The sequence below is a fragment of the Saccopteryx leptura genome, chromosome 2, assembly GCF_036850995.1.
Source record: "Saccopteryx leptura isolate mSacLep1 chromosome 2, mSacLep1_pri_phased_curated, whole genome shotgun sequence".
NCBI lineage: Eukaryota > Metazoa > Chordata > Mammalia > Chiroptera > Emballonuridae > Saccopteryx > Saccopteryx leptura.
In genome coordinates this window covers 343,064,980-343,089,860 of record NC_089504.1, presented here as the reverse complement: position 1 = coordinate 343,089,860, position 24,881 = coordinate 343,064,980, and the positions used below count along the sequence as shown (strand labels likewise).

The 24,881-nt window shown below is 53.6% G+C and overlaps 2 protein-coding genes across 5 annotated transcripts; one reads left to right on the top strand and one right to left on the bottom strand.

Annotated features, from left to right (window-relative positions):
- The first annotated feature begins 6,969 nt into the window (after positions 1-6,969).
- On the top strand, positions 6,970-13,469 carry GRN (granulin precursor). Of its 2 annotated transcripts, XM_066363966.1 has the most exons (14): positions 7,002-7,052; positions 8,531-8,682; positions 9,530-9,674; positions 9,794-9,916; positions 10,024-10,108; positions 10,598-10,710; positions 10,805-10,940; positions 11,034-11,128; positions 11,359-11,485; positions 11,740-11,837; positions 11,928-12,173; positions 12,383-12,613; positions 12,700-12,930; positions 13,020-13,469. In XM_066363966.1, exons 3-14 carry the CDS (start codon positions 9,537-9,539, stop codon positions 13,155-13,157), a joined length of 1,761 nt encoding a protein of 586 aa, XP_066220063.1. In that variant the 5' UTR covers positions 7,002-7,052; positions 8,531-8,682; positions 9,530-9,536; the 3' UTR covers positions 13,158-13,469. The 2 variants fall into 2 exon arrangements, with proteins under 2 accessions (XP_066220062.1, XP_066220063.1); XM_066363965.1 differs by lacking the exon at positions 8,531-8,682 and having other exon boundaries at positions 6,970-7,052.
- A 111-nt stretch (positions 13,470-13,580) lies between these two features.
- FAM171A2 (family with sequence similarity 171 member A2) lies at positions 13,581-23,264 on the bottom strand. 3 transcript variants are annotated; one of them, XM_066363964.1, is made up of 9 exons: positions 22,997-23,232; positions 22,136-22,170; positions 19,440-19,667; positions 19,118-19,210; positions 16,865-17,023; positions 16,608-16,787; positions 16,398-16,514; positions 16,146-16,272; positions 13,581-15,560 (listed from the first exon to the last, which is right to left on the bottom strand). In XM_066363964.1, exons 3-9 carry the CDS (start codon positions 19,582-19,584, stop codon positions 14,078-14,080), a joined length of 2,304 nt encoding a protein of 767 aa, XP_066220061.1. In that variant the 5' UTR covers positions 19,585-19,667; positions 22,136-22,170; positions 22,997-23,232; the 3' UTR covers positions 13,581-14,077. The 3 variants fall into 3 exon arrangements, with proteins under 3 accessions (XP_066220061.1, XP_066220059.1, XP_066220060.1); XM_066363962.1 differs by lacking the exon at positions 22,136-22,170 and having other exon boundaries at positions 22,997-23,264; XM_066363963.1 differs by lacking the exon at positions 22,136-22,170 and having other exon boundaries at positions 16,146-16,251; positions 22,997-23,264.
- Between the last annotated feature and the right edge of the window lie 1,617 nt (positions 23,265-24,881).

Genomic DNA, 24,881 nt, shown 5'->3' with positions numbered 1-24,881 from the left:
CAATGAGTAATTTTTAAGTGTAAGTATATATAAGACATTCTTTTAAAAAAATTTTTTTTTACAGAGACAGAGAGAGTCAGAGAGAGGGATAGACAGGGACAGACAGGAACGGAGAGAGATGAGAAGCATCAATCATCAGTTTTTCATTGCACGTTGCAACACCTTAATTGTTCATTGATTGCTTTCTCATATATTCCTTGACCGTGGGCCTTCAGCAAACCGAGTAACCCCTTGCTTGAGCCACCGACCTTGGGTTCAAGCTGGTGAGCTTTTGCTCAAACCAGATGAGCCTGCACTCAAGCTGGTGACCTTGGGGTCTCGAACCTGGGTCCTCTGCATCCCAGTCCGACACTCTGTCCACTGCGCCACTGCCTGGTCAGGCTAAAATTTTTATTTATTGATTATATATATATTTTAAAATATTTTATTTATTGATTTTTAGAGAGAGGGGAGAGAGAGAGAAGGGGGAGGAGCAGGAAGCATCAACTCCCATATGTGCCTTGACCAGGCAAGCCCAGGGTTTCGAACCAGCAACCTCAGTGTTCCAGATCGACGCTTTATCCCACTGCGCCACCACAGGTCAGGCTTATTTATTGATTTTAGTGAGAGAGGAAGGGAGAGAGAGAGAGAAAGAGAGGAGCATCGATTTGTTGTTCCACCCATTTATACATTCGTTGGTTGTTTCTTGTATGTGCCCTGACCAGGGATTGAACCCGCAACCTTGATGCATCAGAATGATGCTCTAACCAACTGAGCTACCTGTCCAGGCCAGGGCCACTTGAGACATTCTTATGCTTTAAAAAAAAGTTCTGACAACTCAGGATCTCAGGGGAAAAGGCCCTACTCTGGGGCAGCTATGACTCTTCTATGGGAACAGAACAGTAACTCTAGAAGAAAACCTTGAAGGGGGCGGTTGAGAGAAACAGAAAGATTGAGAGAAGTGGAAAGAGGAAGAGAGAGAGGAGCTCTCTAACTCTTTGTCCAGACCACCAGCTCTGAAAGCAACCCTAGGGTTGCCCTACAGGAACCTCTTAGCCAGAGGGACACATCCAGGAATCTCTCCACACCAGGTTCCTGAGGGGGACCTCCTGTCACTTGTGGTGCCTCAATCCAGCACAGGCATAGCATCTGAGGTCTAGTCCAGCTGGGGCTGCAGCAGGAATAGAAATGGACTAGAAAGAACATATTTGTAAGTTCTTAAGTAAGGAGGAGAAAGGCAGAAGTCAAAAAGGAAAAGAATGCAACATTTCAGGTGACATAACAGTAACACAACTTCTGACTACAGAAGTTATCATAAACAAAGATGAAAGACAAATGGCATCTGCAACATTTGTAATATCCAAAATGTATAAAGAGCTCCCACAGTTCAAGAAGAAAAAGTCAAACTCTGTCAAAAAATGAACAAAAGGCCTGACCAGGCGGTGGCGCAGTGGATGGAGTGTCGGACTGGGATGCAGAGGACCCAGGTTCGAGACCCGGAGCTCGCCAGCTTGAGTGCGGGCTCATCTGGTTTGAGCAAAAAGCTCACCAGCTTGGACCCAAGGTGCTGACTCAAGCAAGGGTTTACTTGGTCTGCTGAAGGCCCACGGTCAAGGCACATGTGAGAAAGCAATCAATGAATAACTAAAGTGTTGCAACGAAAAGCTGATGATTGATGCTCCTCATCTCTTTCCGTTCCTGTCTGTCTGTCCCTATCTATTCCTCTCTCTGACTCTCGCTCTGTCTCTGAAATAAATAAACAAACAAATAAATTTTTTTTAAAAAAGAAAAATGAACAAAAGGATAATGAAATAGTTTTATCTATCAACTTGGAGGGTGTTTCTGGATGAGATTAATATTTAATATGATAAATTTTGGCTAAAGCAATTGCCCACTATAATGTGAGTGGGCCATCCCCAAATAGTTGAAGGGTTGACTGAATAGAACAAAAAGCCTGGCCTCTCCAAGCAAGAGGAAATTCTTCAGCAGCTGCCTTTGAACTTCATCTGCACCATCCGCTCTCCAGCCTGCTGGTTAACACTGCAGATTTTGACTTGCCAGCTCCCATAATCATGTGAGTCAATTCCTTTTAACAGATCTCTTTCTATACACACAGCAATTGGTTCTGTTTCTCTGGAGAACCCTGACTACTGGTAATATGAATAAGAACAGGTGATTCACAGAAGAAACACATGAGCAGAATAAGCATACGCACAAATAATCAGCGTCCCTAGAGAGTGGGGAGATGCCGATAAAACAATCAGGAAATATCTTCTGTCATAAGACTAGCCAAAAAAGAAGAATTAAACTGACATACCCAATGTTGCTCAGTAGATGGGAAATAAGGTCCCCCCAAATACCATGACTGAAGTGTAAATTGGAAAACTTTAAGGCAATTTGACATTGATATTTCAAATGTGCAGACCCTTTACTCAGCATTTTACATTTAGGAATTTAACCCTCACATGTGCATTCTCAGGCAAATGTTCACAAATATTCATCACATAATTATTTTTGTAACTTTAGCCTGACCAGGTGGTGGCACAGTGGATAGAGTGTCAAACCGGGACACGGAGAACCCAGGTTCGAAACCCTACACTCACCGGCTTAAGCATTGGCTCATCTGACTTGAGTGCAGGCTCACTAGCTTGAGCCCAGGGATGCTGGCTTGAGTGTGGAATCATAGACATGACCCCAAGGTTGCTGACTTGAGCCCAAAGGTCACTGGCTTGAGCCCAAACGTTGCTGGCTTGAAGCCCAAGGTTGCTGGCTTGAGCAAGGGGTCACTGGCTCTGCTGTATTCCCCAGGGTCAAGGCACATATGAGAAAGCAATCAGTGAACAAGTAAGGTGCCACAACAAAGAATTGATGGTTCTCATGTCCCTTCCTGTCTGTCTGTCCCTCTCTCTCTCTCTCTCTGTCACACACAAAAAAATTATTTGTAACTTTAAAACATTGGAAATACATAAAAGCTCATTACGTGAGACTGGTTAAATAAGCTATGTAGCATTTATAGCATGAAATACTTGGCAACGGCCAAAAATAGACTAATGGAAATAAATAAATGGGAATACATCCCATATTCATGGATAGGAAGATTTAATATCATTAAGGCGACAATATCCCCTAAATTAATCTACAGATTCAGTGCATTCTCTATCAAAATCTCAGCTGTCTTCTTTGCAGAAACTGGTCCTAAAATTCACAAACAAATTTGAGGAACTCAGAATAACCAAAAGAAAAATCTTGAAAAAGAAGGTGGAAGACTCCCACTTCTCCTAAAACTTGCTACAAAGCTATGGTAATCAAGACAGTCTGGTACTGCCTGTGGTGCAGTGAATAAAGCATCAACCTGGAACACTAAGTTGCCAGTTCAAAACGCTGGGCTTGCGTGGTCAAGGCACAAATGAGAGTTGAAGCTTCCTCCTCCTCCTCCTGCTCCTCCTCCTCCTCCTGCTCCTCCTCCTCCTCCTGCTCCTCCTCCTCCTCCTCCTTCTCTCTCTCTCTCTCTCTCTCTAAAGTGAATAAATACTGCCTTAAAAATAAAAAAAAATAAAAAAGGACAGTCTGGTTCTGACATAAGGACAGACACATAGATTAATGGAATAGAATTGAGAGTCTGGAAATATTTACAGTCAATTGATTTTGTCAAAATTAAATATCACAAGGCCTGGTCAAAGGGGGCTGGGAGAGCTCAGGGAATAGGGCAGATGGGGATGGACTCTTTGATAGTGATTCTAGAAATTTGCTTCTTTTTTGCTTCCCTGGTCACAAAATGATTCTCTCTCCTTGAAAGCAAAAAGCAGGGGGGGGGGGGGAGAGATTCCTGAATCAGAGGATGTGGGACACTGGAGTGTTTCTTGAGGAACAGGGAGAGGTTCTGCAGTCCCTGGGCAACTTGTACCCTCTCCACAGAAGTGGAGGTTCACTGCATTTGTTTTTGACCAACTATTTTAGTAAATATATTTCACATTTCTTTGCCATAGTAATCAGAGGGGCTGCTGCTGATTCCAATTTTTCTGAATGTTCAGGCTCATACCTTGACTACTCATTACTATTCTCTAAGAGTTATGCCCATATATCCCATTGAGTCATCCAGGACGGTGTGTTCCTATATTCAGCGTCCTCAGGATGTTTGGCTTCTATGTTCTTTAGTCTTCTTTTTGCATTTTTCCCTATTGAATTCTTTCAATCCTTGGTAAAGTCAAAGTGACTGCTTCTCGAAACTTCAATGCAGTTACACATCTCCTGATCTTTCTATAGTCTACTGATGATAAGAAATCAGATGAAAACATTTATTTAAAATATATGAAATAGGGGGTGGGCAGAAGGGTATAAAGAGGGACAAATATAAGGTGACAGAGGATGATTTGACTTTGGGCGATGGGTATACAACATAATCAACAGTTTAAATGCTATAGGAATGTTTACCTGAAACCTATGTGCTCTTATTGATCAGTGTCACCCTGTTAAATTTAATTTTCTAAATAAAATAAATAAATAAAATAAAATGTATGAAATACATTTTCCTCTGTGTGAGGAAAACTTTGAGTTCTTTCAGGGAGAAAGTTTATGACCGATTAAGAGAGGATTTCTCGCCCTTTCTTTTCCCCTTAGCGCTCAGCGCGGGTGGCCGGCTTTTCCCTTTCCTCCGCTGCCGCCAGCTCCCGGGTCAGCCCACGTCATGGGTTTTGGAGACCTGAAAAGCCCCACCGGCCTCCAGGTGCTCAACGACTACCTGGCGGACAAGAGCTACATCGAGGGGTATGTGCCTTCCCAAACAGATGTGGCAGTGTTCGAAGCAGATTATTTTTTAAATTTAAAAAAAAAAGAGGATTTCTCAACCTCAACACTACTGACATTGGGGGCAGAATAATTTTTGCTGGGGGCATCTGTCCTGTGCTTTGTAGGGTATTTACAAGCATCCTGGCCTCTGCCCACTAGATGCCAATAGCATTTCCACCCAGTTGTGACAACCCAGAATGTCTCCACACACTGCCAAATGTCCCTGGTGGGCAAATTATCCCTTTAAGAATTTTGTGATACAGCCCTGCCCAGACAGCTCTGTTGGCTAGAATGTAGTCCTGAAGTGCAAAGTTTGCCAGTTCAATCCCTGCTCAGAACACATACAGAAACATCTATGTTCCCTCTCCCTTTCTCTCTAAAATTAATAAGTAAGAAAAACAATTAAAAAAAAGAATTTTGTGATACAATCATCCCTCAGTATCAGTGCTGGAATTGGTTTCAGAACCCCCCACAGATACCAAAATTCATGGATGCTCAAAGCCCTTATATTAAACGGTGTAGTGTTTGTATGTAACCTATGCACAGCCTCCTATATACTTGAAATCATCTCTGATTACTTATAATACCTAATACAATGTAAATGCCATGTAAACAGTTGTTACACTGTATTGTTTAGAGAATAATAAGAAAAAGTCTGTATATGTTCACAACCATTATAGGCCAAACTACATAGTACATGTCAGCAACAATGTAACATTTTTTCAAATATTTTTGATCTGCAGTTGGTTGAACACATGAAATATGGAACTGACATGCTGGGTGGACTTGTTTCAGTCACTCTGGTTTTCTTTTTCTTCTGATTCTGTGTGGTTGTGATTAATAGGTTCCTTTATTGATTTTCCTAACATTTTATTGAAATTGTGTATGTGTGTGTGTGCATGTGCATGCTTCATCGATAGAAGCAAAAGCTGTATGTACCCTCTTGCCTCAGGACACACAGGAAGGTAAATATGCACAAATGTCACCAGTGTGCTGTCTAGTCCCAATTCTCAGGAGAAGCCTTCTCCACTGTCTGGACCCTCACTAGCTCCAGGCGCAGCACCACTGCCACACAGTTCCTCAATCCTGCCACTCCCTCCTTACCCAGACTTGGATTTGTCCCCTACCCCCGCCTCACCTTCAGCGCAAGTTCTTTGCTTAAGCTGAAGCCGTCTCCACTCCTTCCTCCATTCCAGCCCCAGGCTTTCTCTGGGCCTCTCCTCCCTCCTGGTGCATCTTTCATCATCCCTCTCTTCCTGGGCCAGGCACTGAACAGCCCGGCTAGTATTGTTGGCTACTCTGTCCTGTGTAGTAGATTTTTCTACCTTCACCAGCCATGTCAATTCCTGGGAGGCAATGCCATCTGAAACTACAAAGCTACTTCTACTATGCACCCATCCCCCTGCCTGGCCTTGTACCAGGCACCCAGCAACAGCTCCGTAAGTCCCATTACATTGAACTTGGCATTCAATCCTTGCCCAAGGCTGCCTTTTCTATCTGGTTTCCTAATGCTCTTTCCAACACCCGCTGTCTAACCACTTATACAACTTCTCCCACCTGCGTTAAAATCCTCCCAGACTCAGCTCAAAAAGGTAAACCTAAGGTGCAATTAAATCTCTTCTTCCTGCCTAGAGCTAACTCTACTACCTTTTCCCTACACTCATCCATGCACTTGGCACACAATCATGTACCTTAAATTAGATGGAATCTGGTCTTTCTTCCTTCGCCACCCATCCCCGATGTGAGTGAGCACCTTGAAGAAAGGGCCTGAGGACTGTTTATCCCTGCCCTCACAACTCTCCTTCAACCCCAAAGTTTAATTTTTGAGTTTGTTGAATAGAAAAAAAAAAACACCCCAAAACCCAAGATGCACAAGTGTCCCAAAACCCAGAAGCAGACATCCTGCAAACGCTCTTGAAGGCGCACTCTAAGGGGCAGATCCTTTGCCTGTCAATGTCTCCAGACAGCCGCGGCCGCACCTCCGGCAAACTACCACGCGCCCGCAGGAGGCAAGGAGCAAGCCCCGGCATCCATCACATGATTCTCCAATCACATGATCCTTAGAAATGGGGGGGTAGGGAGAGAGACGCAGGGAGGGAGGAGAGTAAATTGAATAGAAACCTACAGCATTCCAGATGGCCCCGCCTCTACGTCAAGTAGCCAACCGGAGCGCGACAGCCCGTATACCTGGCCAATAGAAACTGAGGTGGGTGGGCCATCGCGCTGCCAGGCCCAGGTCAGAGAGCTGCAGGGTAGCTGCTATTCAGCGAGCGTACAGCCGGACGCAGGTAAGGGGGTCGGCAGCACAGATCTCTCGCTTTCTCCATCTGAAGGCCCCGGCCATGGGGGTGTGGGGACATGAGGTTCCTCCGGGGGTTTATTTAGGAGGCAAGAGAGGGCTCGCTTAGAGAGTCTTATTCAGGGTTTGCGATGCACTGGATAGAGTTTTATGAAGGGTGGGAATAAACAGAATGGCAGTGACCCCCATTAGAAGGGGCACTCTGCGTCTACCTTCTAGCGTCCCCGGAAGCTGCAGCCCCTTCCCCCAAAGCAGGGACCAACCACTCTGTTTTTGATCCGGCTCCGCCCCCCGCCTGGTGGTGGTTGTGGTGGTAGGTAGGTAGGAGAGGTGCCCGTCCTGGTTCCAGAGCTGAGAGGACTGGAGGTGGGACTTGAGACCCTGGCCTCTTCAAAGGACTTGGGAATGGTTGTGTCTGGCTGTCCCTTACTTCCTCTCTTGCAGGGTGGGACAAGCGAACTTCCGCCTCTCCTGGCCACTCTTTTTTTCCTGCTCACTGGCCTCGCAGTTGGGCCGGTTCGCATTTTAGGAATCTTTTGCTCCCGACACTCATAGTTGGGGGGGGGTGCCACCTAGTGGAAGATGACAGAGCTGGGGTCTTAACGAGGCTCCTGTCCACCCTCTGTTATGGCAGTGTGGATGGGGTGCAGTGAGAGAGGGCCCCCCCCTCAAAACCCTCCTGAGCAATTGGGCCCCACCACCTCATCCCTGGTCCTGAGTGTATATGTGCTTGCATGCATACTCATAGAGGCATACACTATGTTTCCTCACCTCAGGATACCCAAGAAGGAAAATAAACATAAATAAATCACTAGGATGCAAACAACCTGAGATCTGTACAGTCAAGCACCCCTCTGGCCTCAGCCAAGCAGTGGGTGGGGCCAGCTGCTGGGGCCAGCTCTGGCTGCCTTGCCTGGGAGCTGTGGGTGTGGAGGAAAGAGTGATAAGGGGCTGAGGCCTTCTTCATCCTTACCTGGCTAGGAGATGGTCTCCTGGGAATGCCCTTTGAGGTGTGGAGGGGACACTGAGACAGGGAGCAACTCTGAGTCCCTCACAATAACTGGTGGCAATTCTAGGACTAGGACCCAAGTGCAGTATCCAGGCAGCTTCTGTTCTCCGGGTTTCTGTCCTGCCTTGTCCACCTGCCCAGGAAATGCTTCTGTCCCCCTCCTCTGCTTGGACCCTCCTGGGGTCTGGGGTCTTTTCCCAGGCACTGTCTGTGGTGTCACATGTGAAATGAACCCAGGTACAATATGCTCTGGAGCCATCAAAGCCTGTATCTCTATGACTTGATACATACTATGGGTGTGTTACTCAAAGCTCTCTAAGCCTCAGTTTCCTCCTTTGAAAAGTAAGGGTAGTAATTACTACTTTGAATAGTGGTTGCAAAGAAGAAAGAAAATAATGTAGGCTGTTGAATTTTGCTCCCAAGAGGCTCAGCAAACATTACTGTTTTTGCCCTTCTAGGCAGGGTAACATCCCCTGGGCCTGCCCCATTGAGCTAGTGGGGTCAGCTGATCTTGAGGGGAAAGCTGTTTAGGAAGTAAGAGGCAGCACATTACCCCCTCTTGGACTGGACTGAGGCTGGTTCCTTGTGCTGACTCCAGAGCTGCAGCGGGGTAGGCTCTTGTGGTTTCTCTTATGTGCACTGGGTTTTGGCTCCCAGATAGCGAGAGAGGCAGGGGTGAGTGGGTGGTGTCTGGGGAGTCTGAAAGGTACTGGTGGTGTTGGAGGCCCTTAGAACACAGTGTCTCAAAGGCTGACCTAGCCCATGTGTCCCTTCCCCTTGGTGAGGAGGGGACAGTCAGTGAGCAGATGGTGGCTCGCCTCTAGGGAGGGCAGCCCAGACTCCACTGACCACTTTACTTCCCTTTTCTCAACTTTCTCCACCCTGTGGTTTCCCGTGTCGTCATGTGACATACCTTCTCCCACCAACAGGCCTTAGCAGTGTGCAGGTGTGAGCACAGATCAAGCGAGGAGGCAACAGCGGGGCTAGCTGAGGAAGTGGAACCCTGGCTTTTCTTCAGAGGAGGAGCCCCTCCTTGCCCTCCAGCCACGTCCTCCCATGGCTACTGATGCCTCCCCCACGCCCCAGAGGTGGCCCCTGTTTCCACAGATCAGACCCACAAAACCCACAAATCTTCTTCCTCTCACATGACCACATCTCTGCCCACTCACCCACAGAGACTCAGGTTGGGACACAGATTCACACACACTCCTGCCAGCATTCATGTTCATGGGTGTAGCTCATGGGTGTATACATGTTAGCGTACATGTGACACACACACACAGGACACATGTAGGAAGCTGAATCTCAGGCCCTCATCCTGCTTCCTCTTTGGAGAATGAGTTGTGTGGGGGGCTCCGGTAGTCCCGGACCCGGGCCTGGGTCTGGGGGAGACTGGTCCTAGAATCAGGGTGGCATGGACTTGAGCTAGTTGCCAAATGCCTCTTAATATTTTGCAGGTAGACCATGTGGCCCCTGGTGAGCTTGGTGGCCTTAGTGACAGGGCTGGTGGCTGGAACGCAGTGCCCAGATGGTCAGCTTTGCCCTGTGGCCTGCTGCTTGGACCCAGGAGGAGCCACCTACAGCTGCTGCAATCCCATTCCAGTGAGTGCCCTCAGCCCTGGCAGGAGCTGGCAGCTGGGATGTACCAAGGGTCATCTCGGATGGGCCAGAGGAAGGGGCCAAACTCTGTACCTTTGATTTATCCTCTCCTCTCTCCCTAGGACAAGCCCACAGTGCTGAGCAGGCATCTGGGAAGACCCTGCCAGATCGATGCCCACTGTTCTCCTGGCTACTCCTGTCTCCTCACTGTCTCAGGGACCTCAAGCTGCTGCCCATTCCCAGAGGTGAGGGTACCATTAGCTCAATGGAGGGGTCTGTGTTTACATGTTTCCTGCACTCCTCCACCACCAGGTAAAAGGGCCTAGTCAATGCAGGTGTTTCTGTTCCACAGGCCGTGTCATGTGCGGATGGCCGCCACTGCTGCCCACGGGGCTTCCACTGCAGTGTCGACGGGCAGTCCTGTTTCCGAAGATCAGGTGCAATAAGGGTGGAGGTGGAGGGCATGCAGACGGGCAGCATGTAGAGCTTGAGCACCCAGGAGTCTAGCTGGCTGGGAGTAATCAAAGCTAGACCCTGATCCCTGCTCTCGTGCCCTCATTCATGTGGCATCTATACTAAGCAGCCCTCCTGCTGTGGACAGAGGGGCAGCACTGGGGTTAGGAGGGTAGGAGAGAATACACGACCCCTGACCTGGGGCCAGGCATTGCCAGGGTGGAGAGGGGCCAAGCTGGGCTGCTTTAATGCCAACCCAGTCAACGGATTCCCCTGGCCTGTGCCACATTGCCTAGGCAAGTCCTGGCTTTGGGAGAAAGGTTTAAGAGTGCCTGAGAGAACACAGCCCTAGTGCCAGCCCCCCACTCTTCTGTCACTGGGTCTGCAGGGCCTGGTGCCCACAGCTCCTTGAGTGATCGGGGCAATGACCTTCTCTGACTGGGTGGTGGAATCTTGGGTCATCCTATCAACAGATACCAACTCCCCGGGCGCTGTCCAGTGCCCTGACAGCCAGTTCGAGTGCCCTAACTCCTCCACATGCTGCGCTACGCTTGATGGCTCCTGGGGATGTTGCCCCATGCCCCAGGTACGGGTTTGGGAAGATGGTGGGTGGGGGAGCAGCAGAGGCAAAGTGAGGGGCTGGAGGGGGCAAAGACAGAGTAAGGGCCCTCTCTTCTCAGGCTTCTTGCTGTGAAGACAAGGTACACTGCTGCCCCTATGGTACTTCCTGTGATCTGGTTCATGCCCGCTGCCTCACGGCCACGGGCACTCACCCCTTGGCAAAGAAGATCCCCGCCCGAAGGACTGATAGAGCAGGTGAGGAGGTGGGAGAACATTGGGGTTGGGGTTGGGAGTGAGGAGAGGTCTTGCCTGGCTTCTAGCGGCCCCTCACACCTCTCTCCCCTCCAGGGGTCATGTGCCCAGATGGACAGTCCCAGTGCCCGGATGGTTCTACCTGCTGTGAGCTGACTAGTGGGAAGTATGGCTGCTGCCCAATGCCTAATGTGAGTGAGGGGCCACAGCCAGCTGGGCTACTTGCCCACACCCACCTAACCTGGACACCTACCTCGAAGGGACTCCAGGGGAGTGAGGCAGGCTGACCTGTTGCTGGGAGTCTGGCTGCTGAGGACTTATGCTACCCCCTAGTGGGGTATTGGGGCAGTGCCAGCTGTCAGCCTGCTCTCTGCTCAGTGGAGACTGGAAGTCACAAAGACACACCCCTGCTTCCACCCAGGCCATCTGCTGCTCCGACCACCTGCACTGCTGCCCTCAGGACACTGTGTGTGACCTGGTCCTGAGTAAGTGCCTTTCAAAGGAGAACGCTACTATGGACCTTCTCACCAAGCTGCCAGCACACACAGGTACCAGAAGCAGGCCACAGCCTACTGCCCCTACACGCTGAGGAGGAGCCCCCCCCCCCCCGGGCTATTCCAGGAACACATGGGGGCCGGGCAGGTACAGCCCCCTTTTCTCCACATTGAGCTTCACCTTAGGATCACTGCCAGGGGTGGCCCTCCATGCTCAACATCTGGTTCCACCTTTGGAGCAGGCAAAGGGTAGGCACCCCAGAGGGTCCCCAGTGCCACTGCTGACCTGTCCTCTTTGCCTAACTCAGTGCAGGAGGTAAAATGTGACATGGAGATGAGCTGCCCAGATGGTTACACCTGCTGCCGCCTAGCGACGGGGGCGTGGGGCTGCTGCCCTTTTGACCAGGTACCCAGGCGTGGTAGGTGGGCTGGGCTGAGCAGAGGGTGGCAGCCAGCTAGGCCCCTGTGCCTACTGTCCCCTCTCTATCCATCCTAGGCTGTGTGCTGTGAGGACCATGTACACTGCTGCCCAGCTGGGTTTAAGTGTGACTCACAGAAGGGTACCTGTGAACAGGAAGCCCATCAGCTGCCCTGGATGGAGCAGTCCCCAGCTCACCTCAGCCTGCCAGACCCCCAGGCCATGGAGAGTGACGTCCCCTGTGATAATGTCACCAGCTGCCCCTCCTCTAGTACCTGCTGTCGACTCACATCTGGAGAGTGGGGTTGCTGCCCCGTCCCAGAGGTGCATGGGTAGGGTGATATCATGGGGGGGAGCAGTGCTTTGGCCTAGGCAGGTGGCCAGACTCTTGTTACCTTGCTCTTCCGCTCTTTGCCTAGCCCAGCGGCATACCAGCTCTCAGATTTTATTCCCAGCTGGGGGGTAGGTAGGGACTCTGCTCCATCCACATGGTGTAGCTTCCTAGACCAGCCTTTCTGCCCCCTCCCCCACAGGCTGTCTGCTGCCCGGACCACCTGTACTGTTGCCCCCAGGGCTACACGTGCTTGACTGAGGGGCAGTGTCAGAAGGGAAACAAGATGGTGGCTGGACTGGAGAAGATGCCTGCCCATCAGACTTCCTTGTCCCAATCCAAAGACCTGGGCTGTGACAACACTAGCTGCCCAGTTGGGCAGACCTGCTGCCCAAGCCTGAGTAAGAGCTGGGCCTGCTGCCAGTTACCCCATGTGAGTGCCCACCTGCCTGCCCCTGGAGAGGGGAGCTGATTCCCAGGGGAGAGGGGGACAAGAGCATAATGCCACTGTCACCCCAGGCCGTGTGCTGTGAGGACCGCCAGCATTGTTGCCCGACTGGGTACACCTGCAATGTGAAGGCCCGAACCTGTGAGAAGGAGGTGGATTCTGCCCACCATGCTGCCCAGCTGACCCTCCGCCCTCATGTGGGTGTGGGGAATGTGGAGTGTGGGGAAGGGCACTTCTGCCATGACAACCAGACTTGCTGCCGAGATAGGCAGGAGAGTTGGGCCTGCTGTCCGTATCGCCAGGTCAGTGCCACCCCCTTCTCTGGGGCTGGGTGTGGGCCTGGGCCAGGTCCTGTTTCGTCTAACTCTCATATCCTCCTCTGACCATCCAGGGCACCTGTTGCGCAGATAAGCGTCACTGCTGTCCGACTGGCTTCCGCTGTGGGGCCAAGGGCACCAAGTGTTTACGCAGGAAACCCCTGCGCTGGGACATTCCTTTGAGGAACCCAGTCCCAAGACAGCTGCTGTGAGGAGGAAGAACTGAGGACCGAGGACACATAGCACTTGGGACCCTGCTCAGAGAGTACCCACTGCTCAGGCCTCCTAGCACCACTCCCTCACCAAATTTTCCTAGGTTCCCCCCATTCTGAGTCCCCTGTCATTGAGGTGGGGCCTCAATCTAAGGCCTTCCCTATCAGATGGGGGGTTGTGGCAAAAGCCACATTACAAGCTGCCATCCCCTCCCCCAATTTGTGGACCCTGTGGCCAGGTGCTCTTCCCTATCCACAGGTGTGTATGTGTGTGTGTATGTGTGTGTGCTGCAATAAAGTTTGTACACTTTCTTAACTGTCTGATTTGGCTACCCTGCCTGCCCTCCCCACGGGACCCCGGAGCAAGAGCCCCATCCAGTACCCACATTCCCACAACTCCAGAGACACAGTTAATTTCACCAGTTTTATATTTGCTGCTGCCCACAGTGATTCCCATCACATTAGCCTGTTCCCCAGAGCCGCCCCAGCCACCAGCCCTGTGACTTGATAGCCCAAAGGCAGGCTAGTCAGCAAGCAGCACCCCTCCCCTCCCAGGGGTCCACAGAATGCCCCTCCCTTTCTGGCCCTCACACTAGCAGCTGAGGCCTGGTTGCCCTTCCTGCTTTCCCACAATAGAACTTTCTATGTACAGCCACGTTTATACAGGCACTGCTTCCCCCCACCCAGCCCTTCTCCCCAGCACCTCCCAATGGGGGTTTGGACCCCTCCCACCGCCCTCTTCGAGGCGGACATGGGGTCCCTTCCAAGACATTACCCAGCACATGCCACAGGACAGTTCTGCAGGCCCCTGGACACCTTTCAAAGCCTAGGGCTAAAAGCTAGTGCCCGGCGACCCCCTGGGGCGCGCACCCTGGGCATGGGCCCAGGCGGATGGGGCGATGCCAGGCCCGAAAGAGGCCCTATTTGACGTTGAATACCATCAGCGGCCGCTCCTCCCGCCGCTGCCAAGGGCTCTTCTTGTCGCCGGCCTCATCACCCACCTCAACCCCCAGTTCGTCCTCGGGGCTGGTGAGCGAGTCGCGACGCAGCTCGCTGGCGCTGCTGCGGGAACTGTCCCCGCGGCTGCGGCCTCGACCCCGTGGTACCGTGGCCGCCCGGCCCTCGGGCGCCACCACTTCGTCCAGCAGCGGTGTAAGCGAGTTGTCCTCAGGGGAGCAGAGGCCCGTGCGGCTCTCGCTGCTGCTCGGCTCCGTGTCCTCGCTGAGAGCCAGGCGCGGGGGCGCGGGCGGGGGCGGCGGCGGCGGCGGCGGGGCGGCCGTCGGGGCGCGCTCCCGCTCTTCGCGTAAGGGCCGCCGGCGCGCAGGCCGCGCCTCGTGCACGTCGACGCCCGAGTCCAGGCTGGCATCGGTGCTCCGGCCGCTGCCGCCGCCGCCGCCCGCCTGCAGGTCGATGTAGGAGTGGCGCACCTGCGAGTTGGAGCGCCCGTCCAGGGACACGAACCAGGCGCGAGGGTGCGGCTTCACGCCCAGTTCGAGCAGCTTCTTCTCGGTCAGCGCCTGCAGCTCCCCGTTGAGCTGTGCCATCGTGGACTCGTTGAACAGCACCGGGATGGTGACCGAACCGCTGACCGGCGCTGAGCGCCCGCCACCCCAGCTCTCGCCGCCGCCGCCCCCGCTGCCGTCGCCTCCCGCGCCCGAGTGGCCCTGCATCAGCGGGCGCTGGGGGTCAGGCTGCGGAAAAGGGCGCGCTGGGCCGGGGGTCGTGCCCTCTGGCGGGATAGGCTCATCGGTTGCCCCCGCGGCTCCCGTCTCGCCGCCCAGGCGCACGTAGTGCGCGGGGATCACGAGGGTTGGCATGACGTTGCGGTAGACACTGTCCTTGAGGTGGTCGATGGAGCCGCAGAAGATGAGCTGCCCGGCCTGGCTGAGCGACGGCGGCCGTGCCAGCTGGTCCACCGACTGAGAGAGCAAGAAGTCGGGGGTCTTGCTCTCGGCCGCCCCCTTGTGGCCCAGGTAGTGCTCGAAGGGCGGCGGCGGTGAGGGCGGCTCGGGCAGGAAGGCAGTGGCCCCAGAGGGCCCCCGCCGGTACTCCTCTAGGCCTGGCTCCAGCCCACAAGGCCCCTCAACGGAGCGGGCGCCCTTCAGCCCAGCGCCCTCGCCCCCGCGGGCACCGGCAGGCTCTGTGGCTGGACGGCAGGCAGAACGCGGCTTCACACGGAAGAAGTCATCCCGGGACGCGGCCAAGTCGCGGGAGCTGGAGAAGGCGGAGTGGAGGGGGCCTGGAGGTGGAGCCTCGGGGTCCCCCGACGGGGCGGGCTCCAGGGGTCCCCCACAGATGAGATGTAACTGGGACATCGAGGTGGCCTGGTCTCGTTTGTTGCCGTCAGAGGGAACGGAGAGCTGCAGTTTGCGGTGCTGTTGCCTCGGCTTCAGGCAGCGCCTCCTGGAGAGGAGGAGGCAGACCGGGACCCTTAGGAAAGGGTAAAGCCAGAGCAGTTTCCTGACCCTCACAGGTTCAGGAGGAGGTATTGACACAGTTGGAGGGGTCAGGACAATGCCTGCGGCTCAAAAAAACAAAACAAACAAAAACCTCTTGGGAGAGGTTTGTGTAAAGAGCTTGCATGTGGGAGGTCCAGCCAGCGCATTGGCTGTGCAGGCTGGGTCCCCTCTGGGGTAAATTGCACGCTTCGCATGTAGGAGGTGCAGTGAGAACTTGGGGAGCGTGCCTAAGCCAACCAGGGCTTGAGGACCCCTGGATGCGAGCTGGGCTGGTAGGAGCAGCTGCAGGCTGTCTCAGGAGGGGCATGGCCTGCAGGTTCTGCCTCCTCTCTCCCACTTTTCTCAAGCCACCAGTCTTTCAGTTTTTGCCAAGTCAATGTGCATATGCCCTGATTTCTTGTAAGCACCTTGAGGATCAGGCTCTACTTTTCTGCATTTTGGGGGCCTGAATGCCCAACACAAAGCCAGGCCTAGAGCAGGGCTCCGTCTGCATGGGATGAGAGAAGGTGGGGATCTGGGCAGCACTCACCGGCAATAGTAGATGAGCAGACACAGCAGAATGAGCACCAGCAGGGCCAGGGCTGCCAGGATGGTGAGCAGGAAGATGGTATGGTAGGTGCCGATATCCTGGATGCCTGATGTGATGGTGACAAGCCCTGTGCCAGGTAAGGGCTTAGTGTTCCAGGTGTGGGTGCCCTTCCTGCCTTTCAGAAGGAGTCCACACTCCCAGCCTACCCTTCTCCCACTACCCGGTCATCCCATCCCACACACACACTCTCACCCGCTGTGGGGGAGGCCATGGCAGCTGCCCAGTACCCCAGCTGAGGGGAGACGAAGGTCCAGTAGAGCTGCCGACCTTCCTTCCGGATCACACCAGTGCCATTGCGTACCCACAACCCTGGGAGAGGCAGTGGTTGCATCAGACTCGATGTCCTGCCATCTAAGTCTCTATGCCCAAACTCCAGCCCAGGCAACCTCCTGAGGCACTCACCACTCTTGGGGTCAAAACGCCAGGCTGGAATGCTGGTGCCCACAGCAAGGGCACGAGGCTCTGAGGGCACAGGCAGGGACAGATGAATGGGGCCTGAGAGTGGCACCTCTGTTCCATTGCCTGTCAGCAGGTGCACGCTGACTGCAGCCAGGGGCATCAGCTCCAGCCAGGAACCATTTCCTGGGGAAAAGGGACACAGGGCTGAGGGCTGAATCCTTGGTGGGGGGCATCCCTTCCATGCCTGGCACCCAGCATACCTGAGCTGGAGGCCTCAGTGCCCAGGAAGGCAGGGAAAGCCCTCATTTCCTGCTGGGTGCTGGCAGGTGTAAGTGAGGCCCAGAGCTGGCTGTAGGTGGAGCTGACAGGCAGGCGGGCAGCCCGCCGCTGAAACTGCACCCAGGGCTGGGAGCGGGCACCTGGATGGAGAGAGGAGGGGCTGCAGGGGCCTGGCCAGGAACAAGGTTGCCCAGGAACTGGAGAAGAAAGCAAGTATCTAAGGAGAGGGGGAGCCATTGGGTCAGGTTACTTGGAGACTAGTGAGGACGGTGACTTGGGGAGAGAACTGGGCAGTCACAAGATGTTAATTTGGAAGGGACATGGACCAGAAATCTCCTAGTCCTGGGTGTGTGACTCTGAGCAAGTTACTTGCTCTCTGAAACAGTTTCCTTACTAATCTATGAAGTGATGAGGTTCAGGTCCTCGAACAAGTACTGTCTACTGTGTGATAGGCACTGTGTTAGGTGCTGGGGTTATAAAAATGAGTAAGATACAATTCATAATTCCCTGGCTTCAAGATCACAGTCTAATGTGGTATGGTCTATCAGGGTGTCCATTAGAACTTTCTTCTGTGATAGATAGAAATGTTCTATATCTGTCATGCCCATTACGGTACCCACCAGACACACATGGCTATTAAATACTTAAAATGTGGCTAGTGTAGTGTGACTGAGGAAATAGATTTATTTTGAATTTTTAATGAATTTTAAATTTATTTAAATTTAAATAGCTAAATGTGGCTAGTAGCTACTGGTACAGCTTAGGCTATGTGTGCGCTTGTGTGTGTATCTGCCTGTCTTGGGGTGGAGACAACATGAAACAGAATTCTGATACAATGTGGTAATAGCTAACATTTGTTAAGCTTTGATATACTAGGTACTATTCTAAGCCAGTTACCTATATTAAAACCCCTGTAATCCGCTCAACAGTCCTGACATAGGTCAATCCCATTTTATAGATGCAGAAATGGAGGTGGGAGAAGTTCAGTAACTTGCCCAAGATCCTGGTCCTGGAGCCTGACTGAAGCCCAGACAGTCTGGTGTCTGGAGACATCCTGCCACCCATCATTCCATCCTGCCTCGTTATTACAATAGCAGGATGCAAAGGCAGTTTTGCCCTCTCAGCTTGGGAAGGCCCTTTGGCACCTTGCAGGGTAAGTAAGAACCAGGAATGCAAGTGGAGAGGGACTTCTAGGAGGAAGGCTCAGGATCAGAGAGATGATGATGAGCAAATAAGTAATTTGGAGACAAGGGCTCAAGCTAAAAATATAAATTGAGGAGGGGCTTCTCTTACTCTATAACCTACTGTGGCTCCCTAGTACTACCTAGATGGAGTCTCCCCTTCGCCAAGCTTCATCAGCCAGTCTGCACCAGGTGCCCCTCCTGCACAGCCAGACCAGGAGCATTCCCTGAAAAATTCCTATCTCCCTCTGCCCCTGTATCTGGAAGACGCCCCCAGGCTGTCCTCTCCAGTGAAGGTGTCTTTGCTCCCTCTTCAACTCCCAAGCCCGTGTAGTTCCACAGCTCCCTTCACCAAAATTTCTCATCCTGCAGCACTCACAGGATAGAGTTTTCTCAATACTGAATGCAGCTGCCCTCTTACTCCACTGCCCCGCCTGCTCTATAATTACTTCAGGGTTTGTGTGTCTTCCTGCTTGTCTGTGAACTCCACAAGGCAGGAAGCATGTCTTTTTTTCCTTACCCTTGTTCCCAGCATCAGACACAGTGCCTGGCACAGCCTAGGTGCTGCGGTAAGTCTTAGTTGGATGAGTCTGAGAGCTTGGGTACACCAGGGCCACTATAAGATTGCCCCAGACCTTACACTACATCGGGGTTCAATACCTTGGAATAACCCTCTTGTGGTGTTCTAACATGGCCAGGCTCCCAGTAGGTGCACAAGGATGAGAAGACCCCCTAAAGGTAAAGGTGGCAGGGAGTGGGGATTCTAATGGTAGGAGTAGAGGGAGAATAGAAACCACGAGAAGCCCCAGTAACAATAAACATTTATTGACCACCTTCTTTACTATTTTCTGCATGCTTGATAATATTTGATCCTTACCTCAATTTGATGATGCAGATACTATCAATATCCACATCTTAGAGATGAACAATCTGAGGCTCGGAGGCTAAGTGACTTGCCCAAGGGTACCCAGCTAGTATGGAAGAGCAGAGCTCTCTATACCCAGGTCAGGGGGGAGGAAGAGGAGCTGGGGGGTGGGTAGAGGGGAGCCTTACCAGGAGAACCCAAGAGGATGTGCACCAGGTCCTCATAGAGGATGAGGGTGGCCGGCCGCTCGGGGAGCAGGTAGAGGCTGACTGACGCATACACTGTGGGAGGGGTGGCCTGTCAGCTCCAGAGAAAGTCCCTGCCCACCCCCAGATAGGGCACTCCCTCCATCCGAAACCTAGTGACTTCATCCTCCTTCAGTCCCCTCTGCATACCCCAGCCCAGGCAGCAGCTGCTGGAAAGCCTACCCCCTCCACCCCGGAGGACTATTTTGGGAAGGGGTTGATGGGGTCAGCTGCTGTTCCCCCCTCCACCTGCCCCTGCACTCACAGGGCAGCTTGTCAACACGCCAGGGCACGGAGTTGGTGAGGAAGCCAGGGCGGGCAGCAGTGACCAGCACCCAGGTGCCCAAGCGGTAACTGAGGGGCAGTGTGGCCACGCCCTCTGAGTCTGTGGTGCCAGTGGCTAGCAGCATTCGATTTCCAAACACATCCACGGAGGCCCGGGCCAAAGGCACCAGCTCCCCGCTCACATACACCTGCACCTTGATCAGGATCTCTGTGGGCAAGATGGGGTGAGGAGAGTGAGGAGGAGGGAGAGGGGATGAGAGAAGTAGGGGGAGCTCCAAGATCAACGGAGGGGGCTGTGGGTTGGGAGCAACTCTGGGGCCAGGGCTACACAAGATATTATAAAAGCCAGCATTTACAGATCCCTCAATTAAACTTCATTTCACATCAGCCTAGAGGTAGGTGGTACTATTACCATATTTCATCAAGACATTTTCCACATTTTTACATTTCTGAACTCAGGCTATGCCTATGATGATGTCATAATTATAATTGGCAGCATTTCCCCCCCTTTCTTACTGGTGCATGAAATAATGATGCATTTCCAGTCGATGATGCATTTAACTTGATAAAACATGCTCTTAGACCATTTTACAGATAAAGAAATTGAGCCTCAAAGAATTTATATACTGGCAGTGCAGTTAAGTGAGAGATCTAGGATCTAAACCTGGAAATCGACCTCTAAACCCAAATTCTTTTTTTTTTAGACCCAACTTCTTAACCACTGGACCTTATGGGGCTGATGTCAGAGAGGAGAGGGAAGGGAGGCCTGAGAAAGAATGAGTAAGTGGAGGGAGAACCAGGGGCTACAAGTGGAGAGGAGAGAAGTCAAGGTTCAGCCCTTTGGAAGAAAGGATGGGGCACTAGGTCAGAGTTTGGGTTCTCAGGAAAAAACTAAGAAGGGGAAACTAGGGAATTGGTCATTCCCATCATTCATCCTTTTCCCAGAACACTTTGCACAAACCTGTTTCTCTTCAGATGTAGGGATTCACCCCAACCTGGAAGCCCAAACAAGTACCTCCTGACCCCTCCTCCTCACATGTGTACTGCTGGCCCCCTCCCAGCTGGTCAGCTACAGGCAGTCACCATGGCAACGCCCTCATTCCTCCCAAGAGATGGGCAGGGAGCTGAGGCCCTGGTAAGGGAAAGAGACCTGGGGGGAGGGGGCAGTGACCCAGGCCCAAAGGAAACTGGTGTGAAGGGGGCTGGGAAGGGCAGTCCAAGTCCTTTGCTTTCCTACTTTGCCCCTAGCCCATGGACGGTCTAGCTGGCATGGGCCTGTAGGTGTCCTGATCTCAGATGGGGTGAGGAGAGGGAGGAACCCAGGCCTAGAGTTGTTCTCATGGATTCCCCAGCAGCCTCTTTGATCCAGAGCACCATCTACCCCTTCCCACTAAGCGCAGTCCTTCCCACGAGAGCATGTCTCTTTCCTACCTTGCTGCTAATAATGGGGAGGAGGTGTCATACTTGGAAAGGTACAGAAACCTGAGTGTGGGCCCCAGGAGTCAGGTGGGGAGTGGGCTGGGTGCTGGACACAAAACTAGAGGAGTCTAAGTACAGAGGCAAGAGCCAAAGCTTAGGGGGCTGAGGGTCGCAGGGCATGGGAAGGTCAGGGTGCCTAACGGGTGAAGCCTAACACTTAACAGTGACAGGTGTCCTATCTCAGGCTTCCAACCCCAGGTCAGCGCCATGCCTGCCCCTGGCACCCCATCCAGCTGTTCCTGAACCCACCACCCTCTCCTCTCACAGGCCAAAGCCCAACTCTGCAGGGTGGATGCACACATATGACTCTTTCCTTCTTTCTGGTACTGCCAGGAACTGGCAGCTTTCCCTCCAAGCCCTGGTAGGAATTCTGAGAAGCTAGAGGAGCCTGGCTACTCCCTACCCTCACCCCAGGCTAGGAGCAGCTGGGAAGAGGGAACCCAGGAGTATGCATTGTGGTTATTTGAGGAAATGTATTGGGTTGAAAGGCCAGGTCCACAGAAAAGGAAAGAGAGCCCAGGGAACAAAACAGCAGTGAGCAGGTAAGGCCTAAAGGAGGCATCAGTGCCAAACTGAGGGTGAGGGGGCAGGTGCCTAGTAGATAGCCTTTCCCCTTCCCCTCAGCTGGGCTTCCAGCCAGCAGTCTGGGAGAGCCTTGATCCTGGCTCTATTCCAGCTAATTCCCTGGGTCCCCTCCCCTCGGGTGGCAGGACTTGAGAAAGGCTTTCTGAGAAACTAGGGCCCATTGGTAGCCATCAAAGCTCCTCTTGTCCCCCAGAGTACGGGGAAGACTGAGGCCAGAGGAGATCCTTCCCCATTCCCCAAAACCTGACATTCCATCCAGTATCCGCTTCTCCAGGCTTCAGTCCTGCCTCATTCCAGGAGGAAATCCGACCCCCTCCCTTCATCCGGACCTACTTCCCTCATCCAGATGCCCCCACCCTGCTTTTCCTGCCAGCTCCTTGGTGGGAAGGCAAGGAGTGGAGAGCACCCGTCAGGTTCTGACAGGGAAGGGGCCCAGAGGTGGGAGAGGGGAGAGCAGCAGCAAGGGTGGTGGGGGCAGGAGGCTAGAAGAGGGGTGCAGGGCTGGAGTGAGCGGAGTACCCTCAGAACCCAAGCTATGGAGGGAGTCATGGTCTAGCTCTCCCACCCTCTCCCGCTGCAGGAGCGGACCCCACCCCCACCTCACACACCCACCTGGGCCTGGTGAGGCGCTGGGAGGGTCTCCTCCACTGCGATGGAAAGGTGAGATGAGGAGGGGGTGATCTGGGAGCGGACTGGGGACAGGAGTGGCCGGAGGCCTGCTGGACGGGACCCAGGCACCTGCCCTCCCAGCCGGCACTGCCCACAGCCAGCTAGCCTGCTCAGCATGGCTCCACCATCAAAGCCCTGCCATGCGCTTTAAGCTGGGAATCACAATGTACCCCGTTTTCAGAGCCACCCCCGACTGCAGCCCCTTCTCCTTCATGGGCTGAGCAGCGTTTCTTTGGTGCACCCCAAAATCCGAACCTGGGGGTCCGGCTACGGGTTGTCAGGCTCTAAGGCGAAGAACCCCATTCGAACAGTCAAGCCGCCCACAGCCTCACCCACTCCCCCTTCTCCCCTCCCCCCATCGAACCTAGCTCTAGGCGCCCAGCCCCCGTCCGGGCCCAGGGTGGCAGCCGATGTCTACGCCCCCACCCAGCCGGGGTCTGGAGCGAGGAACCCGCAGGGGGCTGCGGAGGGGGCGCCCGCCCCAGTCCGCCCCTGGGCGGGTGTCTTCGGTAGACAATGGCTCAGGCAGCAGCGCCTTGCTGACCAGGAGGGAGAAAAACAAGGCAGGCGGGGGGCGGCGGCGCAGAGCCTGGGGACCCCCGCCCTCCCTATTGTGTCTTCCCGAGACCCTCTCCCCGGTGGTCCTCCTCTCCCCGGTAAGCGCCGAACCCAGGTCGCCTGTCTCCCCCACCCAAATCCAGGGAATAGAATAGCCCCCAATTCACGAGCGCCGCCGAGAGGGGGCTGGCGGGCGGGGATCCGATGGGGGTGGGGGGGGGTCGGGCCCTCCTGGAAGAGACTCACCCTGCGGGCTGGGGGACTCCGGGGGCGACTTGCCGGGAGCCCGGGAGGCGCCGCCGAGCAGCAGTCCCAACAGCGGTAGTAGCCGCGCAAGGACGCTGGGGCCACTCGGCGGCGGCATCGCGGGGCTCGGCCCGGCCCTAGCGGCCCATGGCGCCCGCCCGGCCCCGCTCGGCCGCCCCGCTCAGCCCAGCTCTGCGCCGCGCCGCGCCGTTCCGGCTCCCGCTCTGGCTGCGGCGGCAGCTCAGCGCGATTGTCTCCGCCCGGAGCCGCCGCCAGCTCCCCCTGCAGGCGGCGCCCCACCCTGCGGGCCTCCGGGCACCGCCCCCTCACCGCCTCTTCACCATCCCGCTCCGCCCGCCACCGCGGGCCCCGTCTGAGCTCAGCCCACCCCGCGGCCACCATCCTGCGGCTCCCAGACCCAGAGCTGCAAGGGAGTGTAGGGAACACGGTCCAATCGCAAGGGTACTTGGGAGCTCCAGGGCCCCCGAAATTTGGTGCAAAAAATTTTGGGGGGGTCGGGTGGGAGAGAATGAATAGCTACTGCGTGCAACACACTCAAAGAGGTTGATACCGTCATGAATGTCTCCAAAAGTTAAGAACTGCCCTGCATTACTGCTCTCCTCTCTCCACACAACATTAGTTCAATGCTGGGGAGATAAGGGGCAGTGCCTTGGTAATGTCCTGGTTCTTGTCTAGTTCCTGCCTCTTACTAAGCCGTGAGCAAGTTACTTAGCCTTCCTTTATTTATTTATTTTTGTTGTTGAGAGAGAGAGAGAGAGAGAGAGAGAGAGAGAGAGAGAGAGAGAGAAGACTGGAGAAGTGAGACGCATCAACTCGTAGTACTGTAGTTGCTTCCCGTATGTGCCTTGACCAGGCAAGCCCAGGATTTCGAACCTGCGACCTCAGCGTTCTAGGTCAACGGCTTTATCCACTGCGCCACCACAGGTCAGGCAGCTTTCCTTTAAAGTGAAAATTGTAATCTCTACCTCGTGGGCTTGTTGTAAAGATTAAGTGAGAAAATTATGTAAAGGGTCGAACATGCCTGAGCAGGTGCTAAGATCCATTGATGGGCTATCATAATGATTAGGAAGTTGTAGAGGTAGAAACAGCCTGTTTCTCCCACTGGGAATCACTGCTTGGTCCCACCAGTTCTGGTTCATGAATGACAGTCTGAGGCTTTTCCTTCTTCCTCAGCCACTGAACCCCACATTTGAAGATAGCTATTGGCCTGCCCTCTAGCCCCAGCCAAGCTCTCTTTCCTTCCAGTGTCTGGGTGGCCAAATCCTCATCTCATCTGGTATCCCTCTCCGGGTTCTCTCTGATTTGTTACCTTTTCTTTCTCAAAATGTGGTGCCCTGGAGGGGGTTGGATACCTATGGCAAGGACCTAAGGAACGCGGGCTTCTCTCCTGGTTGGGTCCTCTGACTTGGGTCATCTGAAGTAAGAGGATCTTGTTTTGAGATTGTGGACAAAACCACCAATTTCTTTTTCTTTCTTTCTTTTTTTCTTTCTTTCTTTCTTTCTTTCTTTCTTTCTCTCTTTTTTTTTTTTTTTTTTTTACAGAGGCAGAGATAGACAGGGACAGACAGACAGGAACGGAGAGAGATGAGAAGCATCAATCATCAGCTTCTCGTTGCGCGTTGCGACTTCTTAGTGTTCATTGATTGCTTTCTCACATGTGCCTTGACCGCGGGCCTTCAGCAGACCAAGTAACCCCCTGCTGGAGCCAGTGACCTTGGGTCTAAGCTGGTGAGCTCTTTGCTCAAGCCAGATGAGCCCGCGCTCAAGCTGGCGACCTCAGGGTCTCGAACCTGGGTCCTTCCGCATCCCAGTCTGACGCTCTATCCACTGCGCCACCACCTGGTCAGGCTCTCTCTCTCTTTCT